This window comes from Lepus europaeus, chromosome 17, assembly GCF_033115175.1.
Source record: "Lepus europaeus isolate LE1 chromosome 17, mLepTim1.pri, whole genome shotgun sequence".
NCBI lineage: Eukaryota > Metazoa > Chordata > Mammalia > Lagomorpha > Leporidae > Lepus > Lepus europaeus.
In genome coordinates this window covers 15,553,295-15,578,655 of record NC_084843.1, presented here as the reverse complement: position 1 = coordinate 15,578,655, position 25,361 = coordinate 15,553,295, and the positions used below count along the sequence as shown (strand labels likewise).

At 46.9% G+C, this 25,361-nt stretch overlaps 1 protein-coding gene across 1 annotated transcript in view; it reads right to left on the bottom strand.

Annotated features, from left to right (window-relative positions):
* The window catches only part of ABLIM1 (actin binding LIM protein 1), a 171,455-nt gene that overhangs the window by 41,209 nt on the left and 104,885 nt on the right, over nucleotides 1–25,361 (bottom strand). Inside the window, exons 7-8 of the mRNA XM_062215055.1 lie at nucleotides 10,139–10,226; nucleotides 5,440–5,498 (exon numbers count right to left, since the gene is read on the bottom strand). Of these exons, the coding sequence (XP_062071039.1) occupies nucleotides 5,440–5,498; nucleotides 10,139–10,226 (147 nt within the window). The remainder of the gene's footprint in view (nucleotides 1–5,439; nucleotides 5,499–10,138; nucleotides 10,227–25,361) is intronic.

Genomic DNA, 25,361 nt, shown 5'->3' with positions numbered 1-25,361 from the left:
CTCTGTGGGTGTCGACAGTACCTGCCTTGGGTTTTTGTTGAGGTTCACTAGACAAGGTGGTGCTAATAGCTGCAGAGGAAGGAACACTTTTAACATTTGCACACTTTGTCCACTACGAAGTAAAAGAAAGGGTAGAGTCAATGCCTTTGGAAAAAAGAATTTGTGAGTGGAGAGGAGACAGGACAGGGTTCAGGGCATGGACTCCTGGCCTGGAGATGGTGGCCCAAATGCTATTAGCCTCACCATGGCCAAGAGGCCTCCGCATCTTTCCAGGATAAACCTTAACACCTTTACATGTGTGAATTATTAAAACACCCCAAAGAGGATAGCATAGCCACACGATGTGAAAGCCGTGAATGAAACAGCGTGCGTGACGGTGACATTAATATAGTAGTAACCCACAAAATTACTTCCTTGTTCCAGGCATATGGAAAGCCTCTAATTAGTTCCTTTTTAGAAAAAGCTGCACGTGGCCTACTTGTTTGGTATATCACTGGTCTGCAAGTGCCTACACTACAATGGGTGGCTTCGAGTTTCAAAAGAAAATATATGCTGTCTATTTTGTAGGCCAGGCAGCGTGCTTTAGTCTCCAGACGTTCAGCAGAGAAACCCCTTTTTGGAATTAAAGCAAGTCACCCTCTCCGGATCATCACACACTTGGTCCTGGGAATACCATGCGCCTCATCTGGAAGAAGCCATATACGTCCAGCACTGAAGTTTGCCTCTAGGCAAAGCCGTGGCGATCCACGTACAAGCATGTTTTTCTTAGGTAACTGTGTTTGCATTATTTCTTTCAGCCGTGATTCAGGGAGGCGGACGCGGAGGCGTGACTGATTGCTGAGCCTACTTAACCAGACGACTTCCCTCCTGCAAGTCTGACTTTCTCTGCAACAAAAGCGGGACTGGTTTCTGGGGCGCCAGGCGCGGGGACTGCCGCGAGTACTGTCGGTTTATCTAATCGCGGAGGTGCAAAAAGAGCTGCCAGAACACCCAGGAGCTCAACACATCTGGGATCCGAGAGCGGCACCGCTTTGGAGATTCCAGGCTCCTTCACCTGAGCCCTTCCTCAGTGTGCCCAGGGGCGAGTGGCGCCCTTGCCGAAGGCCTGCTTCCTCTGCCGGCTCCCAGGCTGTTTACAACTGTCTGTGATGGAGCTGAAGCTGACTTCATTGATATTTACGGCTGCATAATGGGAATCAGATGTCCCTTTTGAACAACAGGGTAGGAAGAGACAAGTTACGAAAAACAGATCTCTCTCTCTCCCCAGATGCTCCAAATCTCTCAAACTTAAGGGTCTGGAGCAAAAAAAAAAAAAAAAGGTTGCCTTGATGATAGTATTTTTCACATTATGAGAATCATCACTTGGTTTTAGGCTTAGGCTAACAAAACACAATACTATTTGAGTTAAGAGTATTCTATTGGGGGGGAAAAAAACCCCTCACACATGATGGAAAAAGGCAACTTCTTGCCAAGAGAGGAACTAATCCTGGAGCACACTCCTTTGCAGTGGGATGAGCTTTGGCTGGGCCTCTGAATTTGCGAGGCTTTAATGTCATTGTATTTAGCAGCTCTGCCACTGGAGTTCAGCTTTAACGCAGAACGAAGACGCAACCGCGGATCTGAGTTAGGGTGAAACCCAGCACCCTGCGCAACGCGAGGCCTGCACGCCTGGGGTCAGAGCCCGCGAGTCTCGTGGTCTGGCGGTGACGCCTCGGGCCGGCTGCTCAGTCCGCCTGACTTCATCCTCTACTTGGGGGGCTGACCTCTGCATGGTTTCTTTCCACTCTGAAATTCCAGGCATCTGTCTTCCAAATCATTCAAAGGAGATGCGGTTTTAATAAAAATAGATAGAAACCTCAACTCTCTCCTCTCCAGCGCTGCTGTGGCTGGCACAGCAAGAAGGTGCAGGTGCAAGCCGAGACCGCAGGGCTGCGTTGCCATCTTGCACTGCAGTGGGCTCTCCTCTGGGCTGAGGTGGGGCAGGGGAAAGTGGCCTACGGTTTCACAAGCCAAGGCCACCACCGCTCCTCTGTGAGAGAGCATGACCTCTTTCCTGGCTGCTTATCAGGGGAGCCTGTCCATTCCTTTCTCTGCTCCCAGCCCCGGGGCGGGTCCTGCACTTGCTCCCTGAGCGGCCCCTGATAATGACCTCAGCCTCAGATTTCTGTCTCACTGCCCCCTTGTGGTAGAGTGGGAAGAGTAGACGTTACAGGTGCACAGAAGGCTGGGCTCAGGCCGTTCACTATGACGGGGTTCAGTTCCACTCAGTCTCCCCAACCTCTACAGCGTGACTGCCTGCTTTAGCTGCCTCCTTCCTGCTCACTGCTCCTCTCCGAGCCAAACCACTTCCTTCCCAAGCACTGCTTTGCCCCAGCTCCAAGCTGCTATCCTCTTCACCAGCCCTGCTCCCTCTCCTTCACCTCCTCGTACTCAGATCTCATCCAGCCTCCAAAGTCAACTCAAAGACAGCTTCTCCCAGGAAGTGCCCCGTGAGAGCGTTTTGTCACTTCACATTGCAAGGAGCCTGCCCCATGCAAGCCATGTCCTAGGACATCTTTCTGCACCGTTGTCTTGTTATTTATCTATCTTTTCGTCCCTGCAAGGGCAGGTCTCCAGCATCCAGCCCAGCACGAAGCTGGGCGGTTGACAAACATTTGTTCTGTAAACAAATGTGGGGACCCAGGACCCAAAGGCTTCACACGTGCTCGCTTGGATCAAGGCAACACGTTAGGCACGGCTCTGCAGGAAAACATCGATCAGAGGAGAAAACAGCCAGCATCAGTGTGAGATGCACTCGTGGGGTGAGAGAAGCAGCTGCCTCCTGCAGGCGCCAGAGAAGTTATGTGAGGAAAGCAACCCAGGGAGAAAGAAGCAGCAGCCTGGGCCCGGGACAGGGGCTCCAAGCCTTGGCCCACACTCAGCGCCCACCTGCAGGGCTGGGGACCGTCCTGTGCGTCGGATCAGGCTTTTGGGATAAAAGAAATCGGATGAAGGACGATGAATGTGTGGAGGCTGCCGTGAAACATGAAAAAGGGAAGAGTGAACAAAGAAATCTCCTCACGCGGGGTCACCATGCAAACAAACACGTAGGGAAAACACATCTGACAGTAAACATCAGGTGACACTGCCTTAGCTGATGTGCGTGTGTAGGTTCTGTTCAGTTTGGGGGCCCAGGTTAAAGGCATATTAACAGGTCCTTGAGTTATAGTGTATTTACCTAAGTTCCAGCCCCCCTCCACCCCTGTCCCGTTAGCTTGGCTCCGATGAGCTTATAGTACTCGGAGCGCAGGAAGCCGACGAAGCCAGCTGGGTGTCACCCTTAGGGGTCCGCTATTACAAACACCCTGTGAGTTCTTACACATCAGGAATGGGGATTACTCAGTGGGGCTGCTGAACGAGCCTTAAAACATTTTTATTTTGCTATGGAAACCGTACTAATGTGACATGTAGGGAAGGGCCTGGAAATCTTGGCTCCAGATTTGCGATGTGCAGACACGCCCTTAGGAGAGTGCACGATTCCTTTCTCCAGCTCAAAACTGATTTACCCCTGAACCCCAGAGTCAGCATGAACCCTGACTTGGGGCGACACAAAGACCTTGTCCCCTCTGAGATGCACCCCCACCTCACCCCTGAGCTTCCCAAAGACAATGAGCCGGAGCCTGACCTGACCTCCCAACCAGTGAGCCTTGTGTTTGGGAGAAGGGCTTTGGAATTCTCTGGAAGCCTGCTAAAGGAAGAAAACAATAGCTCCTCTGGGCCAGGATGAGTAGAAGCATTGCACTAGTTGTTTACACAGCATATCCAGAGAGTTCCATCAAGATGTGAGTTAAATAAAAAAAAAAAATTCAGCAAACCTAAGAAATTCAGCAAACCCAAGATACACATTCCATTCATTCTGGCCTCAGTAGCATTGCTCTCTTCCTCCTCTCAAAAGACTTCATTAGGGAGGAAGCAAAATGATTATTCAAAAAAACTAAGAGCAGTACAGCAGAGACATTGCAAAGCCCCGGCTGCTCCAAGGCTTCTGGGCAGTATCCCCCCGCTATGCTGGGAACCTCAGGGTGCAAGTGACAACAAGTACAGTCTTTAATGTTCTCGTATTTCATAAAGATAACCCATTCCCAAAGCACCTGCAGCTCTTCCAAGTCCCCAGAACCTGGCATCCAGAGCTGGGTGACTGTCCCCTGGCATCCAGAGCTGAGTGACTGTCCCCGTGGGTGCCTGTCCAGGTGATGGCCTTCAGGAACCAGGACAGGCACTCGCGTGGGAGTCATGTCAGCAACAGAGAGCAAAACCATTGTGACGTCAGTGGACAAATTCCTCACCCACTTTCTTACCTTTACTTAATTATTCTGAGAAAGGGTATTTTTTTTCCCTCTACTTAAAATAGGCTCAAAATCACAGGCAAGGAAGGGGTTTAAAAATATCCAAATGGCACAGCATCTCCATTGGATGGATGGATGTTAGCTGAGGAGAGGGAGGAAAAAAAGCAAAGGGAAAAAGCACCTGTGCCTGCAGGTGTTTTGAGGAGGAGAATAAAGAAAAAGATCCAAGAAAACAAGAGCTGCTGCCTTGTGGTGGCAGCCAAAGGGCTGCAAACTCGCAGGTTGTACACCAGGGACCAGGTCCCATGGGTGCAGCAGCTATGCAGCCCTGGGGACAATGGACAGAGCTCCGACTGGCAGCTCTGGAAGAAAGCATTCTCCACTCTTGAGTCTGGCTTCAGAATAAATCTAGGCCATGAGACAGCAGGTGGAGCAAAAGCGAACTCCAGCTCTTCCCTAGGTACCTCTAAGTTAGCTAAACTGAGGCACTGGGGGCTGGAGCTCAGCCTGAGGATCATTCTGGAAGACACACCATAGCCCAGGTGAGAAATGGGAGGCATATGAATGGGATGCCGGTCCTGAGCTTGACCTTACTCCTCCTGCTCCCGAAACGAATACAATTCTGGCATCTGGAGGTGTTCAGAGAGTTGACTGACATTCCTGGCTCACTATTATTTTCCCACAGGTTTTAGCTGATGCAGCGTCACACTCTGGTGGATCTGGATTTGCGAGCGCAGTACGATGTACTGAGAGCCGAGCACTGGGTGCAGAGCTGGGGTTGGAGTGGTGCCTTTTGCATGAAGTACAGAGGAGTCTGGCAGGATGGTCAGCGGAGGTGGGGGTGCTCAGTGACTCAGTTTACCCCTCTGCATGGTCTGACTCGCCCTCGAATGCTTTTCGGAGAAGCTGGCTAGCGGCGCAGGGCTTCGCTTGCCCAACATAAACATCTGGAACAAAACCCACAACCCTGCCGCTGGCCAACTGGCCTCTGAACTTGGTTTGCCATTGGGAGGGAAAAGTCAGTAAAAAGTCCTCTCACCCAAAGCCTAGCCCTGCGACCCGCGCCTGTGAAGCACCTGGCCCACAGTGTACTTGGTTCTGGTTGTTTCCTTACCCGCAGCTTCTCCTCTGTCTTGGTAGATTGCTTACAGTCGGGATGCCAAACCGTGGAACCTGGAAAGACACAATGCACTGCTAAGAGCTGGGAATGGAAAGGGGCCAGCAGCCCACAGGGCAGAACTTCTGGGACGGCTCAGTCCCCTGTTCTGCCACACAGGACAGTGTCAGTGCCCCGCGCTCAGGTGAATTACAACACTGAATTAAAGAGCTCCGGACTCTAGGTGAGTTTAACTACCTGAGCTTATTAAAGGGCACAATTCCAGAACACAGACACCACTGACAGGGCACAGGAGTATTTTATTTTTTTAAAAGAATATTTATTTATTCATTCGAAAGTGAGAGTTACAGAGAGAGAGAGAGAGAGAGCGAGAGCGTCTTCCATCAGCTGGTTCACTCCCCAGCTGGCTGCAACGGCTAGAGCTGTGCTGATCTGAAGCCAGGAGCCAGGAGCTTCCTCCAGGTCTCCCACATGGGTGCAGCAGCCCAAGTACTTGGGCCATCTTCCACTGCTTTCCCAGGCCATAGCAGAGAGCTGGATGAGAAGTGGAGCAGCTGGGACTCGAACTGGCGCCCATATGGGATGCTGACGCTGCAGGCTGGGAATTTAGTCACTGTGCCACAGCGCCGGCCCCACACAAGAGTATTTTGACGCAAGAGATATTTATTTTGTGACTTTGTCTTTTTTAAAAACCATGTTGTCATCTTTTAAAAGTAATGTCTGTGAGCCCACTACGAGCTGTATTTAATTTCAGAAGTGTGGGGGAGGCGGTATTGTGGCACAGCAGGGTTAGCTGCTGCCTCCACACCGGCATCCCATGTAAGCACCAGTTTGAATACAGCTGCTTCACTCCCGATCCAGCTCCCTGCTAATGCACCTGGGAAAGAGGCAGAGGAAGCCCCAAGAATTTGGGCCCCTGCCACCCATGTAGGAGACCCAGATGGAGTTCTAATTTCCTGGCTTTGGCTTGACCTAGCCCTGGCCATTGCTGTCATACAGGGAGTGAACCAGAGGATTTAAGATCTCTCTCTCTCTTTCTCTCTCTTCCTCCCACCCTCCCTCCCTACTTCTTCCTCTCTCTAATTCTGCCTTTCCAATGAAATAAATCTCTTAAGAAAATTTCAGAACTATACACACGTTTATATAATAACAAAAACAACCAAGGAATTTAGTTAAGAGAAATAAATTCAAATTAGATAGCATATATTCAAAAGAAAAACTTTCTGAATATATAGAATGTACATAATTTTAAAAAACATATTTGTTTATTTTCATCTGAAAGGCATAGTCACAGAGAGGGAGAGACGGCAAGAGATCCTCCATTTGCTGGTTCATTCCTCAATTGCCTGGGACAGCTGAGGCTGGGCCAGGCTGAAGCTGGGAGCCAGGAACTCAATCCAGGTCTCCCACATGAGCGACAGGAACTCAACTATTGGAGTCATGACTGCTGCCTTCCGGGGTGCATTGGCAGGAAGCTGGAATTGAGAGCAGTGCGGGGACTTGAGCCCAGACACTCCAATATGGGATGCGGGTGCCTTAACTGTTTGACCGAACTCCTGCCCCAGGCTTTGTTCTTAAACTAGTGAAGTAACTATTGACATGTTATTTTCAATTCTTGGGTCAACAGTCTCACTTTCTCAGATTATTCAGTATTTTCCTGGATGGTCTTAGCTTCACAGAATTAAGCAAAAACACTTATCCCTGAAAGAAGGTTTTTAACCTCGTAAGAACCCAATGCCTTCCCACAAGATTCTGTGTGACCAGGGTTGCAATAATTGTCACTGATGGTTATGGGCAAGCAAATGCATGTCCTATGTCCACAAATGTAGGTTCAAATGTGGGGATGGACGCAGGGACATGAATGAGCACTTGAAGAGACTTAGGCAAATGAAGTCACTTTTTTGAAAGCAGTGAGTAAATTATATAAATACAGTTCGACTCGTGCTGCGAATATCAATCCGCATTTCACGGCTTCAATCTTTCTCTCTTCAAGCAGAAAGTTGTGCAGACTTGTTAAGGTCAACAAAGTAAACTGACTCATGAATTACTTTACACCAATAAGCAAAAAAATTACACTAATGCAAGGAACAATTTTTATCAGAATAATACTTCAGTACCTGTTTAACAATCATGCCCATCCTGCTTCACTCAAGGCCACCACCCCCCAAAAATTCCACAGGAAGCAACAACAAAAATCATTACCCAGAAAAGAAAAATCTAACAAACAAAACCCAGGCAAACATAGGGGTCCCTTCAGCACTAACACTGGCTCAGAGGGTGAACACAAAGCACAGGAAACCCTCTTCACATGCAGAGCCGAAGGGGGCGGCCCAGGCCTAGGAGAGGAATTTTCCAGAAAGTTCTGCCGAGCAGGAGGCATTGTCCAGAACACCGGGTCTGCATACAATGTCGCATAGTTCGCCAGGGGTCAGACACGTGGGGACCGTGAGTGGCGAGAACGTGAGATGCTGAGGAAGATGAAATTGGTCATTCTGCAAGGACGGGCTGAGAGCGGAGGCAGAGGCTACCGGGGCACAGCTCTGAGACCTGGACAACCCCTGCGGGTCGGGAGGTAGCCCATCTTCCCCGCGTGCTGTCTCTGCACAGCAGCTTGAAGCCCTCCTGTGCAGTCGGCTTCCAGAAGCACTTGGAACACGCAGAGCTGCGCTCTGGGCCTTCGAGCCTCAGTTCATAGCAGATACAGCGCTGACCTGCATTCTTGCACCTGCTGTTTGAGTGCTGTAATTGACACCCTAAAATCTAACACAAAGCCTGGAGATCACACCAAGAATAAATCGGCCTTGTGGCCCCAAATGCAAAGTGACACCTGGCTGCTGCCACTGCAGATGCACGGCCTGTCGTCGGTGGGAAGATGTGGCCTGCAGAGCCCTCCTGAGATCCCAAGAGTGGCTGCCTGTCACTTGCCTTCATGGGCCCTTCCAAATTTCCTGAGCTGAAGGGACATTGGGGCTCATCTAGCTCGCATTTTTAAAGGAGAGAGTAGTGAAGGCTTTGTTTTAACGCTCTAGGATCATTTCTGCAGATTTTTCTCAGTTGCATAAAAATAAAATTGAGAGAGCAAAGCAAACCATTCATTAAAAATACACACAGTGTATTGTGCAAAGGGAAATGAAGAAATGACACGCAAAGGCAAGTGAGATCCAGTAATTAACAAAACTGAACTCTACGGTTCATGCTAATTTTACTGATAAGCCCTTGTCTGTTTAATGACCCTTTTTCCAGCTAAAAATAGTAAAATGCTTGCACAGATGGTGCGGTTCGACTAGAAGAGCCTATACCCTCTCTGAGAAGCCTCAGGATTTTAGAGAAAAATTGATCATAGTGATCATAGTTTTACACTGGGAAAATTGCTCTAGATTATTTCCCATTTGAAAAAAAAATCTGGGAGTAGATGTTGAGTAGTGAAGACGTGGGCTAAGATGCCCGCGTACTACACTGGAGTGCCTGTTTGATTCTCGGCTGCAGCTCCTGACTCCAACTCCCTGCTAATGCAGACCCTGTTGGAGGGGTGGGGCAGCAGTGATGGCTCAGTCACTGCTGTGGGACTGAGTTCCTGGCTCCTGGCTTCAGCAGGCCCAGCCCTGGTCATTGCAGGTATTTGGGGAGTGAACCGGAGGGTGGGAGGGCTCTGTCTGCCTGGCTCTGTCTCTTGGTCAAAAACAGAAACAGAAACACACACACACACACACACACCACTAATGGTTTCCTGTTCATGAATATCTTGTCAGAAACTTCTGGCTTTCCCTTCCAGGGACTCAGGGTGCTGGTAGTGTTTTCTCTCTCTGCTTCCTGTAACAACTATGTCCTCTTCATAGGGTGAACTTTCTGTACGCAAAGCAATTCATCAATGACATTTTCTTCTTGAAAGCCCAGATAAGAACAGGCTAAGGGGGCCTGCACTGTGCCTTAATAGGCGAAGCCTCCCTCTATGGCACCGGCCTCCCATATGGACATCGGTTCGAGTCCCGGCTGCTCCACTTCCAATCCAGCTCTCTACTATGGCTCAGGAAAGCAGTAGATGGCCCAAGTGCTTGGGCCCCTGTACCCACATGGGAGACCTGGAAGAGGCTCCTGGCTCCTGGCTTCAGATTGGCTCAGCTCTGGCTGTTACGACCTTTTGGGGAGTGAACCAGTGGATGGAAGACCTCTCTCTCTCTCTCTCTCTCTCTCTCTCTCTCTCTCTCTGCCTCTCTTAACTGCCTCTCAAATAAATAAATAAAATCTTTTAAAGAAAAACACTTAAAAAAAAAAGAGAGAGAGAACAGTCTGAAAGTCTCAGAAAATACTTCTGCCAGGACGGTGAAAAGGCAAAGAAGCCATCCAATACGTAGTCTAGTAGCTTCTAGAAACGCTCTCCCTCTCTAAACCTTTCATCCCCCAAGCACCTTCCTAAGGAGGAAGCTGTGCTAATTTTCAGGCTTCTCTTGCGTGTGTCAAACGCACAGTCCTTTTCATCTCCTGCAAGGCAGTAAGGAGGGCCTCCAGGGCTCCCTGCCAGGGAGTCCACTGCTTGGCTAACTCGAACCGATGAGGTATCTCTTGGCCACGTCCATGTTGGATTTGGTGAGCTTCACAGCTAATCACATGCCTCCTTCTCTAAAAACAACCCAACGAGCGTAGCGGGATTTTCTTCCCCCGGTGGGGCAGGTGCACCGCACTCCCAAGCCCATCTTACCTTGAAGATACATTTCCTCTCCTTCTGTGAACATCTGGTTGCATCTGCTGCATCGTGCACAGCTGGGGTGATAATGTTTGTCACCTGCCTGCAGGAGAAAAGGCAGGCAACTTTTAGTCTACGCCCATGCAGACACTTCCAGTCTTGAGGATTAGGAAGAAAAAAATTAAGGAATTAAGACGGGGAAAATAAACGGTCCAATGGACCACACTTTCTACGCCAACAGCCCTGAAAGCCAAAGCGAGCCTCCCAGGGACTGGGAGGGGTTTGGAAATCAGCTACTTATGCCTGCCATGGTGGAGCTTTCTGGCTTCCATCCTGACCTAGGCTTTCCTGAATGGTTTCCAGCTACACACCACAGGCCTGAAATGAGTTCATTCCATCTCCGAAAACCCCACTTCAGAAACTTGAGCATGCAAATTTATGTTGGAGGCCCGGTGTATACAAAATAAAACAAACGATCCCTCTGTTTAGCAGGTGTTTGCTTCTTGACTAAACAATCTGAAAAGAATAAAACCCACCCAGCCTGCTCAAGGTGAGAAAAGCCACAGTGAAAGATATCGTCCAGTGCTTTGTGCAGACGGAGCCACAATTCCCGTCCATGCAGCTTGCAACACTGTTTTGGCAGTGTTTTCCGAAGGCGGTGTATTACTTCGGTAGTGTTGTACCTACCAGCCATGGGCATTGCACTTTCCTGAATATGATAAATGCTACCCTGGCAGGTGTCAGCTTCCCTGAGGCCAAGCGTCTCTGGACGCAGAGACAATTCTCCAAAGAGGTGCCAAGTCAGATTAGGGCCGTGCTCCAAATCAAAGCAAAACCCAAATCCTTTCATTCATAGCTTAGCAAAATGCCCTCACCATCTAAAAGTTAACAACTGTACTCTGAGATCAGATCATTTTTATCAATCAACTGTGAAAACCTGTCTTTTGCCCTAGCCATGCCCGAGGCGTGCTGAGCTAGAGTAAGAGGTGGGTGCATCCTGTAGCCGAGCCTGCACGAAGTCACAACAGGAAATCAGAGGTCGGGGTTATTCCTTTCTCACAACCTCCTGTAGAAACTACAAAGCCACTTAGCAACCAGAATGAGATGGCAGCCAGCGACTCAAGACAGTCAAGTGGAAAAAAAAAAAAAAAAGTTCTTTAATTAATTTAGAAGCTCGGCATAACATCTTTTCAGTGGTGCCTTCCAGAACATCCCATCCCAGAGGTGGTGCCCCTGCTCTCGCCCACACCCACAACCTACTTCATGGTGTTTTTTTTTTGGAGGGTGAGGGCAGAGATGAGGGTGAAAGTTGTGTGAGATACATAAGCAGTATCAGCAGGAAATAGCACCTGTCCTTAGGCTATCTGGGGTCAAATATGAGTGAAAGGAAGAAGGAAAAAAAAGATACTGGTTAGTTGTGTTTTTTTATTTTTAAATGTTTATTTTTCATCTACTTGAAAGGCAGAGTAACAGACAGAAAGGGAAGGAGGGAGGAAGGAGGGGAAGGAGGGAGGGAAAGAGAGAGAAAGAGAATGACAAAGTGAGTGGTATCTTCCATCTGTTGGTTTACTCCCTGAATGCCTGCAAAAGAAAGGGCCGGGTCAGGCTGAAGCCAGGAGCCAGGAACTCAATCCAGGTCTCCCACATGGGTGGCAGGGGCCTTAGCACTTGAGCCATCGTCCACTGTCTCCCAGGATGCATTAGTGGTAAGCTGGATTGGAAAGAGAGTAACCGGGACTTGGCATTCTGATTTTTTAAAAAGATTTATTTATTTAAAGTTGGCGTTACATAGAGGGAAGGAAGGAGAGAGGGAGAGAGTTAGAGAGACAGCAGATCTTCCATCCGCTGGTTCATTCCCCAGATGGTTGCACCAACCAGGACTGGACCAGGTCAGAGCCAGGAGCTTCATCCAGATCTTGTACATGGGTGGCAGGGGGCCAAAAACTTGGGCCATCTTCTTCTGCTTTTCCAAGGCCATCAGGAGGGAGCTGGATCGGAAGTGGAGCAGCTGGGACACGAACTGGTGCCCGTAAGGGATGCTGGTGATGCAGGAGGCAGCTTTACCCTCTATGCCACAACACCAGCCCCAGAACTCGGTTTTAAATACTCAGTTCTAAGATGTCAGTTCTGGAAGGTCCAAGTTAGTCTGGACATCTCTGAATTCTCAAGGAAGATGTAAGTGAAAGAACAAAGGCCTTTGACAGGAATCTGGTATAACCCGCCATGAGAAGCACACCCCTAAACAAGTGAGGAGCAGAAAGAAATTTCTGGGGCCATCCCTGTGGCACAGCTGAGGGAGCTGCCACTTGCAATGCTGACATCCCCTACGGCTGATGGTTGAGTCCCGGCAGCTCTGCTCCTGATCTCGCTCCCTGCAAAGGGCCTGGGAAAGCAGTGGAAGATGGCCCAAGTGCTTTGGCCCCTGTACCCACGTTGGAGACCCAGATGAAGTGGCTGGTTCCTGGCTTTGGTCTGGCCTAAATCCATCTGGGCAGTCAGTGTACCAGTGGATGGAAGATCTCTGTCTCTACTCTCTCTGGGGAACTCTACCCTTCAAATAAGTAAATTTAAGAAATCTTTAGAAGAAAGAAAAGAAATTTCTGCAAGCTGATCAAGCATATTTCCCACACTCAGCTGACAAAGAAGCATCGGAAAGATTCTCATTACAGAGAGGAAGAAGACAAAGATGCTCATTTGTGCCATCATCATTCCACAATGTTTGAGTCCCAGCTAACGTGGGAAGCCAAGGAAAAGAAATCTATAGATCACGAACAGAAGAGTTCACTCAAGTGGCTAGATACAAAAGTTCACATATACAAACCATTATTTCCCATTCACTAGCATAAAATTAAGTAAGTGTAATAGAAAACAAACCCTGCAATGCTAGGTCTACAAAAAGAAAATGACAGGACTCCACTGATAACATAAAAGAACCTAGATAGAAACATATCATATTTCTGGGCAGGGCAAACTAAATATTTAAAGATGCTGATTTGTCTGAAATGAGCCTAATAATGTGGTGCATTCCCAGATACAAAACACGCACAGGAGTCTCCTTCGCAGACCTTGTCAGGCTGCTTTTGAGAGTTCACATGGGAGGGAAAAGTGCACAGGAACAGCCAGTTTTGCAAAAAGAGGGAGCTGCACAGCCACACATAAAAGGGAATTTAGCTTATGACGAAGGTGGTTTCAAGTGAGCTGAAATAAGCTGATTATTTGATGACTGATTCGCTATATTGAGAAAGATAAATCTAGACTCCTATGTAAAAATAAACCCCAGAGGGTCTGCAAAGCTAAAAGGAGAAACAAAACTTGAGAAGTTTTAGAAGAATATATGAGATGACTTTTTTTTTTTTTTTTTTTTTTTTTTTTGGACAGGCAGAGTTAGAGAGAGAGAGAGAGAGAGGAGAGAGAGAGAGAAAGGTCTCCCTTCAGTTGGTTCACCCCCCAAATGGCCGCTACGGCCGGCGCGCTGCGCTGATCTGAAGCCAGGAGCCAGGTGCTTCTCCTGGTCTCCCATGCGGGTGCAGGGCCTAAGGACTTGGGCCATCCTCCACTGCACTCCCAGGCCATAGCAGAGAGCTGGACTGGAAGAGGAGCAACCGGGACAGAATCCGGCACCCCGACTGGGACTAGAACCCGGGGTGCTGGTGCCGCAGGCGGAGGATTAGCCAAGTGAGCCAAGGCGCTGGCCTATATGAGATAACTTTTAATAAACCTGGGGTATTTTAATAAATTCAGGGCTTTCCTGAGCAAGGCAAAATATAGGACAAATAAAGAGAAATATGAGTTGATTTCTACACAGAAATTAAAAATCTCTAGACACACAGCAAAGTTAAGAAAAGGGACAAACAGGACAAAATAATTTGCTAGATATTTCTGACATGGGTTTATTATTCAGAATATGTAAAGAATGTCTTAGTTTAAAATAAATGAGCAAAAGGCAATTTTCAGAGAAACAGAGGATGATCCAAAAAATAATTAGCTCGGCCCTACTGATAGGCAAATACAATTTAATTAAAAAAAATCAAATTGGCAAAAATAAAAAGAAGACTGCTGTGAGAAAATAGTCATTCTCACACATTGGTGGTGAGCAGAATCCTTTTCGGGGGCAGTATCAGTTAAATCTAATTTGCACCCCACTCCCCACACCGACCCCAGAACTCCCTTCCTGGAAACTATTCTACGGAACTTCGCACACACGTTCTCCACCACAGCAAAGAACAAAGAAACGGAAGCAACCCACACGAGTCATGTGTCTCCCTTAAATGAACCAACTTGTATGTACTTACGTGGAAAGTGTCTGTGCTGGTATTACTGAATTCAAACTTATATCACCGAGAGAAAAAAATCAAGCAGAAGAATAATGCCTATTACATAGCCACATACATAAGTAGTCAAAAATGTGGAGACGTGGGAGTAAGTCTGGCTGAGTTCAAAGCCAGTTTCAGTACTGTGTGATCCTGTGAAGGGGCCAGGCTCTCTGATCCTTAGCACCTGCATTTATAAAGAGAGGACTGTTAGGAACCTAATGTCTGGCCAGGCACCATGTGAAGAGCTTCAAAAGCGTTACTTAATGCCCCTCATTCTCCAGTCAGTTCTATAGCAGGTGCTATTCCTATCGTTTATGTCAGGGAGGACACACATGTCTACGTATGTGCACCCTGTGTGGAGAGGACAGGAAGTGTGCATGTGGATTAGTTTGCTGTGGGCATCTCTGGGAGAGATGCATGGGTAGGGGAAGAAGCCCTCACATTTTCCTTTGCAGCGTTCTGTGTGTGATGACACTTCACCTTGAGTTTTTATCTCCTCCTGTATAGAAACATGATTGTGGGCAAATCACAAGCTCTTAGAAGCTCAATTACAAAGCAAAAATGATAGTGATGAAGATGATGATGGTGATAGGATAATAATGGTGACTACTCCCTACTTGTTGCTGTTTTACATACTTAAACATTTAGTCAACTTACATCACAGCAACCTAAGGCTGCAGGAACTCTGATTACCCCTACCTTTAGAGATGGGAAGCTGAGGCTTGGAGACATTTAGTGACTTCTTCACAGTCACACAGTGAGAAGTGCAGGGATCTGGATGGAAACCCAGGCAGTCTGGCCCTGGGTGCTTGTTCTTAACGAGCGCCATGGCTAACCAGCATCCAGTACTCCATTGCGCTAACCGCCTCCCAGTGAGGTGTGGTGAATGATCAAACGAGACTTTGCAAATGGTCCGACACACTGCACACAACGACAGGAATCACAGCACCCAAACTGTCTCCCCAGAGACAGTCCCAGGTTCATTCACACACAGAAGGCTTGTTGGTATGGTTTAGGGTGCAAGTGAAAGGCCCTTTTGCTGCCTACCCTTTCCCCAGCACAGGAATAGGAGAGTGTGTGTCATAGCAACTATCACACAAGAGGTACAGACGCTACATCCAGGCCCCACGTAGCAGGGTTTGCTTTGGAAATTATCAGCAAAAGTGGTGCCAAGAGGCAAAGCCACCACAGTGCTCGGGACATCAGTTTTGACCCATGCACTTGCTCCATCCCAAGATGCGCGACATGTCAACAAAGTCGTGCCATGTTAGCAAATTCAGTCAGTCATTTGAGAGCCTTTGTGTTTCTGTAGCAATGCAGGCCTGAGGGATTACAGGGTCAGGGGCTCAAGGACAAGGGTGCCTGTTTATTTGCATGAGTGAGCCACTCCTCTGTTTCATTTCCCCTTACACAGGCACCTAAGCTGGTTCACAGACAAGCCTTGTGCACAAGGGCAGGAAGAAGTATCAGAGCTGAACACAGACAGGGGGGCGTATGCAAATTAATCAAGAGTTGGACGTGGCTGAAGAAAAATCACTTAAAGTAGAGCCATTTTTAGAAGAAGGAAATATATTTCCGACCATAAGCACGATGAGAGATGAAGTACCTGTCCGTGGCCGCAGGCACACAGCCTGCAAGGCGAGTTCTGTCCCAGTGGGGGGCTAGATGTGCCCCAGAGCTGCTGAAGTGCTCTCCTCACCACGCCCCATTCATCTGTGACCTTGCTACTCACAATGGCAACCTAATTTCTGCACTTTCGCATATTTGAAATGCACATCCTGAAACACTACATTCTGGCTAAACCTTGAGCACTCAACTCTATGAACACGAAACAATCTGCTTATTTATCTGAGCGCTGAAAATTATTTTCTAGTACTAGCACTGATTATGACACTGGTGCTTGTCATTACTACCGGGTTAATCTCGACACTGGAGTGCGGACTTTGGCACACAACCTAGAATCCTGGGAAAATACCAACTATGCTAACGTGAAATTTAGTGAATTTAGTGTGAAGCACCAAATTTTTGATAAAACCCATTGTCTAGGGGGCATGCATATAAATGGCCTTCCAAAAATTCTCTGAAAATGTATATTATGAGAAAAGTATGCATGGATTTTGATATTTTAAACTTTTTGTTTTTATTTTTTTATTTTTTTATTTTTTTTTTGACAGACAGAGTGGACAGTGAGAGAGAGAGACAGAGAGAAAGGTCTTCCTTTTTGCCGTTGGTTCACCCTCCAATGGCCGCCGCGGTAGGCGCGCTGCGGCCGGCGCACCGCGCTGATCCAAAGCCAGGAGCCAGGTGCTTCTCCTGGTCTCCCATGGGGTGCAGGGCCCAAGCACTTGGGCCATCCTCCACTGCACTCCCTGGCCACAGCAGAGAGCTGGCCTGGAAGAGGGGCAACCGGGACAGGATCGGTGCCCCAACCGGGACTAGAACCCGGTGTGCCGGTGCCGCAAGGTGGAGGATTAGCCTAGTGAGCCGCGGCGCCGGCTATTTTAAACTTTTTGAAGTACTCTCGTGGAAAGGAGTCTGACTTCCTTGTGGATATGGGGGTGCAGAGAAAGGGCTACAAGACCTGGTTTGGGTACCATTCCTTGATTTGTTACCCACAGGGCCTCAATTATGTCACCACCTACCTTCTCCAAGCCCCAGGATCCCCAACTGAAAACACTCGCTGGACTAGACAATTTCAACTCCTATTCAGCTGTAGAAGTCTACATTTCCATGTGAGATGCCCTCCTTCTGCAAGGTCACAGAGCGGTGTTAACAGAAAAGTAATTTGGGTGGAGAAAAGACATTCTTGCTAGAAGGGGATGAAGTGTCTGATCTGCAGGAAGAATTCTGACCCCTGACTGAGCTCCATCCCAGCTGGGATGGTCTCTGGGAACAAAAAATAAAGACAGAACCCGTCCTTGGACAGATAATCTGCTTAGCTCTTGGACTGCATCTCCTTTACTGATAGGAGCCTGGGAGACTGGAAGTTGGCCCTTGAGGTCAACCTTCATAGATTCCTAACAATGCATGCCCTGCCTTGCAGATGCTTATCGGGGAAGCAATGATTTACAAACAACTGAGCAAAAATCTTAGAGATCAAACGATCCCAAACTCAGGCAAATATGTCTGTTGGGATCCGAGCTTCTTAGTAGATGGGGCCAAAAGAGAGAACAATGGTCCATAAAAATCTCACTGCTTGAGAAAAAAATGGTACTTGTCACTCAAGAGGAAAAGTTTCTGCACCCTAAATTAGTGACGGTTGCTGTAGACTGCAATTTCAAAAGGTCTTCCTCTGTGCCAGGCATTGGACCCAGTACTTCACGTGACTCCACTCACAACAGCCCTACAAGGTAGGTGCTGCTGCTTATCCTATTCTACAAGCAAGGAAACTGCATTGTTTTACTCAAAGCCCCCAGAAGGCGGCGCTCACCTTTGACCCCAGGTAACATGATCCTAGACTCCCATGCTTAAACACTCCATTAAGCCAAGGGTGTAGCACAGAAAGATCATTCAATGAAGTCATTTCCACAGGGGAAGTTGAGCTGGGTTTGTAGTTGTTTTTTGTTCTGCTTTGTTTGTTTTTAAGTCTAACCTGACTCAGAGACGGTGTTTAGAGTCCCCAGCACTCTCCCACACACAGCTCTGGCTGACTAGGGACATGCAAAGACTTGGAGGTGTCGGCACAGATCAGGAGTTCTCTAACTTTACTGTATAGAAGCAAACAGACAGAGTCTGCAAAAAAAGTAGTCCATAACCCTAAGGTAAAGCCCAGACACCAGCCTTTTATTAGCATTATTTCACTTTTTTGTTTTATCAGCACTAAAATGAGTCTATGCAGATCACTATGAGCTGGGAAAACACTGGTCTGGGTGGGAGCCAAACCCCAAACTTGATGGTAGATCAGGAAGCCAGAGGGAGGGGCAAGGATACCTTGCTTAGGTGGCAAGGTGGGAAGGGAGGGAGAGGCAAATACACCCGTTCCCTGTTACCTCCTGCAGACGGCAGCGCATGGGCTGATTCAGCCTTTTTGCATCCACTGCCTGATTTCCCCTGAAGTGGGAGAGGTTTCCAGTGGAGCAGCTTGATCGCCAAGCTGGACACGCACCCATTCCAGGAGGTTTTTTCCCGGCTGCAGCATCTGAACAGGCAGAATAATGAGGGCATGCCTCGGCCCGAAGCTTTTGTCCTGGGCAAAGGTGAACCAATCAGTCTGCCCAGGCAGCTTTCACAAAGCCCCAAGGATACTACACAAGTCTGGGCAGAGGCAACCTGCACAGATGAAGACATCTGGTAGCCATGCCACCTTACCCACTGCAACTCCTCCGAGCTTACAAACTGCTCCAAACACGCAAGCTGTGTCAGGCGAGTGTCAGCCCTGAGGATGTGCTAAATGCTTCAGAGAGAAATAGACCAGTACCCTCTAATCCCAGGGTTCCCTTTGAGCACCTGCTCAAAACATAAAAGCAGCAACTTCCTTTAAATGAGGGCAAAGAATTAAAGAAAGGTGCAATATTCCAGGGTAAATGCATGCTGGCATTGCACAGGTGGTTACTGCTATCTCATCTCCTTTCCAGGAATGAGTTAAGTACAAAGACTTTAAAGCAGTCTTTGGGGTTCAGTAGTGCTATAGAAATGCTATCTGAAAACACGTGCATCCTTAAGAGATGCAATCAGTCTCTTTAAATCCATTTGTAGACTTCCTGTAATACCTAGAAAAACTCCAGCAGGACTGGATACTGAAATTGACTGATCCTAAAATTTATATAGCCTAGAAGACTAACACCTTTTTCAAAGAGGAGAAAAGGATAATGTTGGAGAACTTAAACTTCACGATTTCAAAACTCACTATAATGCTAAAAGTAATTAAGACAGCATAGTTTTGGCATTGGGTTAGGAAGATAGATCAATGGGACAGAACTGTTTTTCAATAAAGAGCCAAGGAACTTTGATAAAGAAGAGATAGTCTTTCCAAAAAAAATGACATTGGGCAACTGGATTATCACATACAAGTAACTCCTACCTTACATCATATAGAAAAATTAATTCAAAGTGTAATTATAGACCTAAATATGAAGGTTAAAATTTCTAGGCAAACACACAAGAAAATTTTTGTCACACTGGTTTAAACAAAGATCTATTAGATATTACAGCAAAAGCACGAGCCATAAAAGAAAAGGTATTGATAAAATGAATCTCATCAAAATTAAAAGTTTTTGAAGCACATCAATGAGAAAACAGTGAGACCAGGGCCAGTCTTGTGGCACAGCAGGTGAAGCCACCGCCTGTGACCCAGGCATCCCATATAGGTGTTGGTTTGTGTCCTGGTTGCTCTGCTTCCAATCAAGCTCCCTGCTAATGGCCTGGGAAAAGCAGCGGAAGATGGCCTAAGTACATAAGCCCCTGCACCTATCTGGGATACCCGGATGAAGCTCCTGGTTCCTGGCTTTGGCCTGGCCCAGGGCTGGTTGTGTGACCATCTGGGGAATGAACCAGCCGATGGAAGTTCTCTGTCTCTCTTAATAGAAAAGAAAAAAATGGCAAGACCTACCACAGATTGATAGAATATTTTTAAAAGCTTATTTATTTGAGCCAGCGCCATGGCTCACTAGGCTAATTCTCCGCCTGCGGTGCCAGTACTCTGGGTTCTAGTCCCAGTTGGGGCGCTGGTTCTGTCCTGGTTGCTCCTCTTCCAGTCCAGCTCTCTGCTGTGGCCTGGGAGGGCAGTGGAGGATGGCCCAAGTGCTTAGGCCCTGCACCCATGTAGGAGACCAGGAGGAAGCACCTGGCTCCTGGCTTCGGATCGGCACAGTGCACCGGCCGTAGCAGCCATTTGGGGGGTGAACCAACGGAAGGAAGACCTTTCTCTCTGCCTCTCTCTCTCTCTCACTGTCTAACTCTGCCTGTCCAAAAAAAAAAAAAAAAAAAAAAAAGCTTATTTATTTGAAAGGCAGAGTGACAGAGAGAGGGAGGGAGTGAGAGACAGAGAGAAGGAGAGAGATCTTCCATCTGCTGATTCACTCCCCAGACGGCCAGAACAGCTAGAGCTGGGCTGATTCAAAGTCAGGAGCCAGAAGCATCTCCTGGGTCTCCTAAGTGGGTACGGGGGCCCAAGCACCTAGGCCATCCTCCACTGCTTTCCCAGGTGCACCAGCAGAGAGCCGGATCCGAAGCCAGGTGCCAAGAGCTTCTTCCAGGTTTCCCAAGGACTTGGGCCATCTTCTACTGCTTTCCCAGGCCATAGCAGAGAACTGGATCCAAAGTGGACCAGCCAGATTCAAACTGGTGCCCATATGGGATGCTGGCATTGTAGGTAGAGGCTTTACACACTATGCCACAGTGCCAGCCCCCAAAACATTTTAGACATAATTAATCATAAAGTTAAGACCATAGGGAAAAACCACTAAATAGCTACTGCAATGGTATAATTTAAAAGACTAACTATATCAAGTATTGAGGGGGATGTTGCAAAAATAGAGCTTCCATATACCACTGGTAGGAATGTAAAATGGTATGGCTACTTTGGAAATCTCTTTGGCAATTTTTAATTGTTGTTAAAAGATTTACATGTATAAGAGATTTGTTTATATATATAAATATATACATATATATATAAATATATACATATATATATATATATATATATTTGAAAGTCAGAGTTACAGTGAGAAAAGGACAAAGAGGTCTCCCGCCAGCTGGTTCACTCCCCAGATGGCTGCAACAGTCAGGGTTGGGCCAGGCTCAACCAGGAGCTACTTCTGGGTCTCCAAAATGGGTGCAGGGGCCCAAACACTTGGGCCATTTTCCACTGCTTTCCCAGGCTATTAGCAGGGAGCTGGAAGTATAATAGCCAGGACAGGAATTGGTGCCCATATGGGGTGCCGGCATCACAAGGGCAGCTTTACCGTATATACCACAATACTAGCTCCTTAATATATACATATTTTTTTATTTTTTATTTCATAAATGTGAATTTACAAAGTGCAACTTTTGTATTGTTGTGGCTTCCCCCCCAACCTCCCTCCCTCCTGTGGCCCTCCCCTCTCCCTCTCCCATCCCGCCCTTTATCGAGTTTCATTTTTAATTACCTTCATATACTGAAGATCAACTTAGTATATACTAAGCAAGGATTTCAACAGGCTGCATTCACACAAACGCACAAGGTATAGGGTATTGTTCGACCAGTAGTGTTTTTAAGTTTCATAGTAAAACACATTAAGGACAGAGATCCTATGTTTGGAGCATGTACCCAGTGACTCCCGTTGTTGATTTAACAGTTGGCACTCTTATTTATGACGTCAGCAATCACCCGAGACTCTTGCTATGAGCTGTCTAGGCTATGGAAGCCCCTTGAGTTCACAGACTCTGAACTTGTTTAGTCAAGGCCGTGTCACAGTGGAGGTTCCTTCCTCCCTTCAGAGAAAGGTGCCTCTCTCCTTGATGGCCTGTTCCTTCTGCTGGGGTCTTGTTCACCAGGATCTTTCATTTAGATTGTTTTTTGCCACCGTGTCATGGCTTTCCATGCCTGTGAGACTCTCATGGGCCTTTTAGCCAGATCCGAATGTCCCAAGGGTTGATTCTGAGGCAGGAGTGCTGTTTTGGGCATTTGCCATTCTATGAGTCTGCTGTGTGTCCTGCTTCCCCCGCAGGATCATAATCTCCCTCTTAATTCTATCCTTCATTATTTGCTTACAATTAAAAGATAGAATAAATATATACATATTTTTAATATGCTAGAGAGAGACAGAGACAGAAAGAGTTCCCACCCACTGGTTCATTCCTCAGTTGCCCACAGATGTGAAGAAGCCAGGAGCCAGGAACTCAATCTAAGTCTCCCATGTGGGTAGCAGGAACCCAATGACCTGAGCCATCAGGTTGCCTCCTAGGGTCTCCTAGGAAGCTGGAGTCAGAAGCTAGAGGCGGGCATGCCAATACGGAATGTGGGCATCTGAACTATAAGCCAAATGCACACCCTCTGAAGTTTTTCAAAAGGTTGAATGTGGGGGGCTTGGCATTGTTGCACAGAGGGTTAGTCACAACTTGTAATGCCAGCAAATCGTTATCAGAGGACAGGTTCAAGTTCATGCTGCATTGCTTCCTATCCAGCTCCCATGCTAATGCGTCTGGAAAGGCAGCGGAAGCTGGCCCAAGTACTTGGGCCCCTGCCACCCACATGGGACACCCAAGTGAAGCTCCTGGCTTCAGCCTGGTCCAGCCATTATGGCCCTTAGGGGAGTGAAACAGAGGATGGAAGATCTCTCTCTCTCTCTTCCCCTTTGTCACTGTACCTTTCTAACAAATAAACAAAGAAATAAATCTTAAAAAAAAAAAAAACCTCTCCACCCTCGCAAATTGACTGTTCATCTGTAGTCAGTACAACTCCCATCTCCAGTCTTTGAAATCACTGATCTACTTTATACCCTTTTAGTTTCTCTTTTCTAGCAATTTCACATAAATGGAATCATTTCACTCAATATAATGTTGTTGAGATTCACCTACGTTGTTGGATATGTCAGTAGTCATTATTTTTTAATTGATTAGTAGTATTCCATTGTTAGAATGTTTCACATTTCATTTATCTGTGCACCAGTTGAAAGTCATTTGGATATTCCAGTTTTGTCTATAATGAATAACATTTACAATGAGTATACATTTTATAGTATGTATACTGTTCCTCTAGATATAGAGATATAATAATTTAAAAATAAAATAAAACAGCGTAGGGGGAAAGGGCATGAAGACCTGACCAGGAAGGCAGTATTCTATTCTCTGTCCACAGTGACAAATCAGGTGCACAGTCATTCACTCCTGTTTGGAAGTATGGATTCCTTTGGGAAGCAGTTAAAAAATATAGATTGTTTTTTCCAGAACAAAATATACCTGCACAGATAGATGGGTAGATGTAATATTTTATTATTACCAGATGTATGAGGATTCAAACATTTCAAAGCGATTGTTAAAGTAGTTTGCTCATCTCATCATCACTTCTCTGTCTTCAGAGGAATTACTTTTTCACAAGAGGAGAAACTTAACTGCAGAGATTAGGCAACTCACCTGAGACTGTATGAGAAGCTGAAAAGAATACCAGGATCACTGCATGAACCTTAGCCTAGCTACTGAAAATCCCTCGGGGGGGGGGGGGGGTTTCTTCTGCTATGCGCTTTAACATACAATATTTAATTCGATTCTTCTCTGCCCTTTGAAATAGATGATACATCCTCCCTGTTTTATGGTGGTCGAACAAGCCTCAGAGGCCAAATGACTTGCTGTGCCAATGTCAAAGTCACACAGTCCAGTGTCTGAACTAGGAATCATCCTGGATCTCAGTACACAAAGTTCCCTTGCTTGCACCCACGTGAGCACAACACATTGTTTCTCTTGTGTCAGAGATCTCAGGTCCCTAGATAATTATTCCTGTAGGATGCAAAAAGGTGGTTTGATGATCAAGGAGAGAACACTTTATTAACATGTATCTTGCACACTTCACCAAATTTCAAGTCAGAGCAAACAACCACATAAAGAGCAAAACACAAATCTGAAATTTAATGAGGATCAGGCTTTGCACTTGAAATTAACCTCTTCTCCCTTGGGCTCATATACCTGTCTAGTTTTGCTGTCTGTTACTATGGCTGGACTGTCTATCCTCTATTCTATTACAGCATGCATCCTGGCAGAAAAAGATGGGCCTTGGGACCATGAGAATTCAGGGTCTAAATTCTGGCCTTGCAAATGGTAGGATCTTAGATATTTTTTTCTGGGATTATTTATCCATTCCTAAAAATAGGCATAAGAGGGGCTGGTGCTGTGGTGTAGTAGGCTTAGCCTCTGCCTGCAGTGCCGGCATCCCATATGGGTGCCACCTCGTGTCCTGGCTGCTCCTCTTCTGATCCAGCTCTCTGCTGTGGCCTGGGACAGCAGTGGAAGATGGCCTAAGTGCTTGGGCCCCTGCACCCGCATGGGAGACCTGGAAGAAGCTCCTGGCTCCTGGTTTCACATTGGCCCAGCTCCAGCCATTGCAGACATCTGGGAGTGAACCAGCGGATGGAAGACCTCTCTCACTGTCTCTCTTTCTCTGTAACTGCCTCTCAAATAAATAAATAAAATCTTTTTAAAAAAATAGGCATAAGAAAACCTACCATGTAGGAGTGTTATGGAGATTAACATATTTTGGTAGAAAAATATCTGGCAAGTCAAGACAGGGGGACTTCCATCCTGTTTTTCCCATGGGATTACAAATTCCCTTAAAGGTACGGGCCACACCTGTATCTTCCATTATCTAGGATGTCTCTGTCTTTCCACACAGCAAGTTCTCTAGAAATGTCCGGTGAATTAACATGCCAGTATGAACACTCTTCTCAGAAAATCTCTAAACTGGTTAGCAACCATTCTCTGAACACTCATGGCATCCGAAAGAGAAGTAAAGGGTGCAGTTCTATGCCAGTTCTAATTTCAGTATTCTCTTGTTTCCAGATACCGAGTTAAGCTCCTTGCATATCTCGTCCCATCCAACTCCCCCAGCACCCCAGCAGCTCTGTGAGGGAGGGGCTATACTCATTCAACAGCTCAGTTAACAGGGACAGCCCCACGGGGGTCCTCTGACCATGCAACATCTGCTATGACTTTACTCAGAATCTTTCAACTCTTCTTAAAGAATGCAAGTGCAAGTTTATTCTTCCTGTTCCCAACTATTAAAAGGTCATAAACAAAACACCAATATAAACAACATCAAGTCCTTCAAAGTCAACTACCTTGAATGGTCCTTTTTTTTTTTTTAATGGACTTTGTAAGAGTGGTTTTAGGTTCAAAGCAACATTAAGTGGAAGGTACCAGGAGTTTCCACATACCCACTGACCCTGTACCTGTACCGCTTCTTCCATTAACAACACCCCACCAGAGGGCTCCATTTCTCCCAGCTGATGAACCTACCC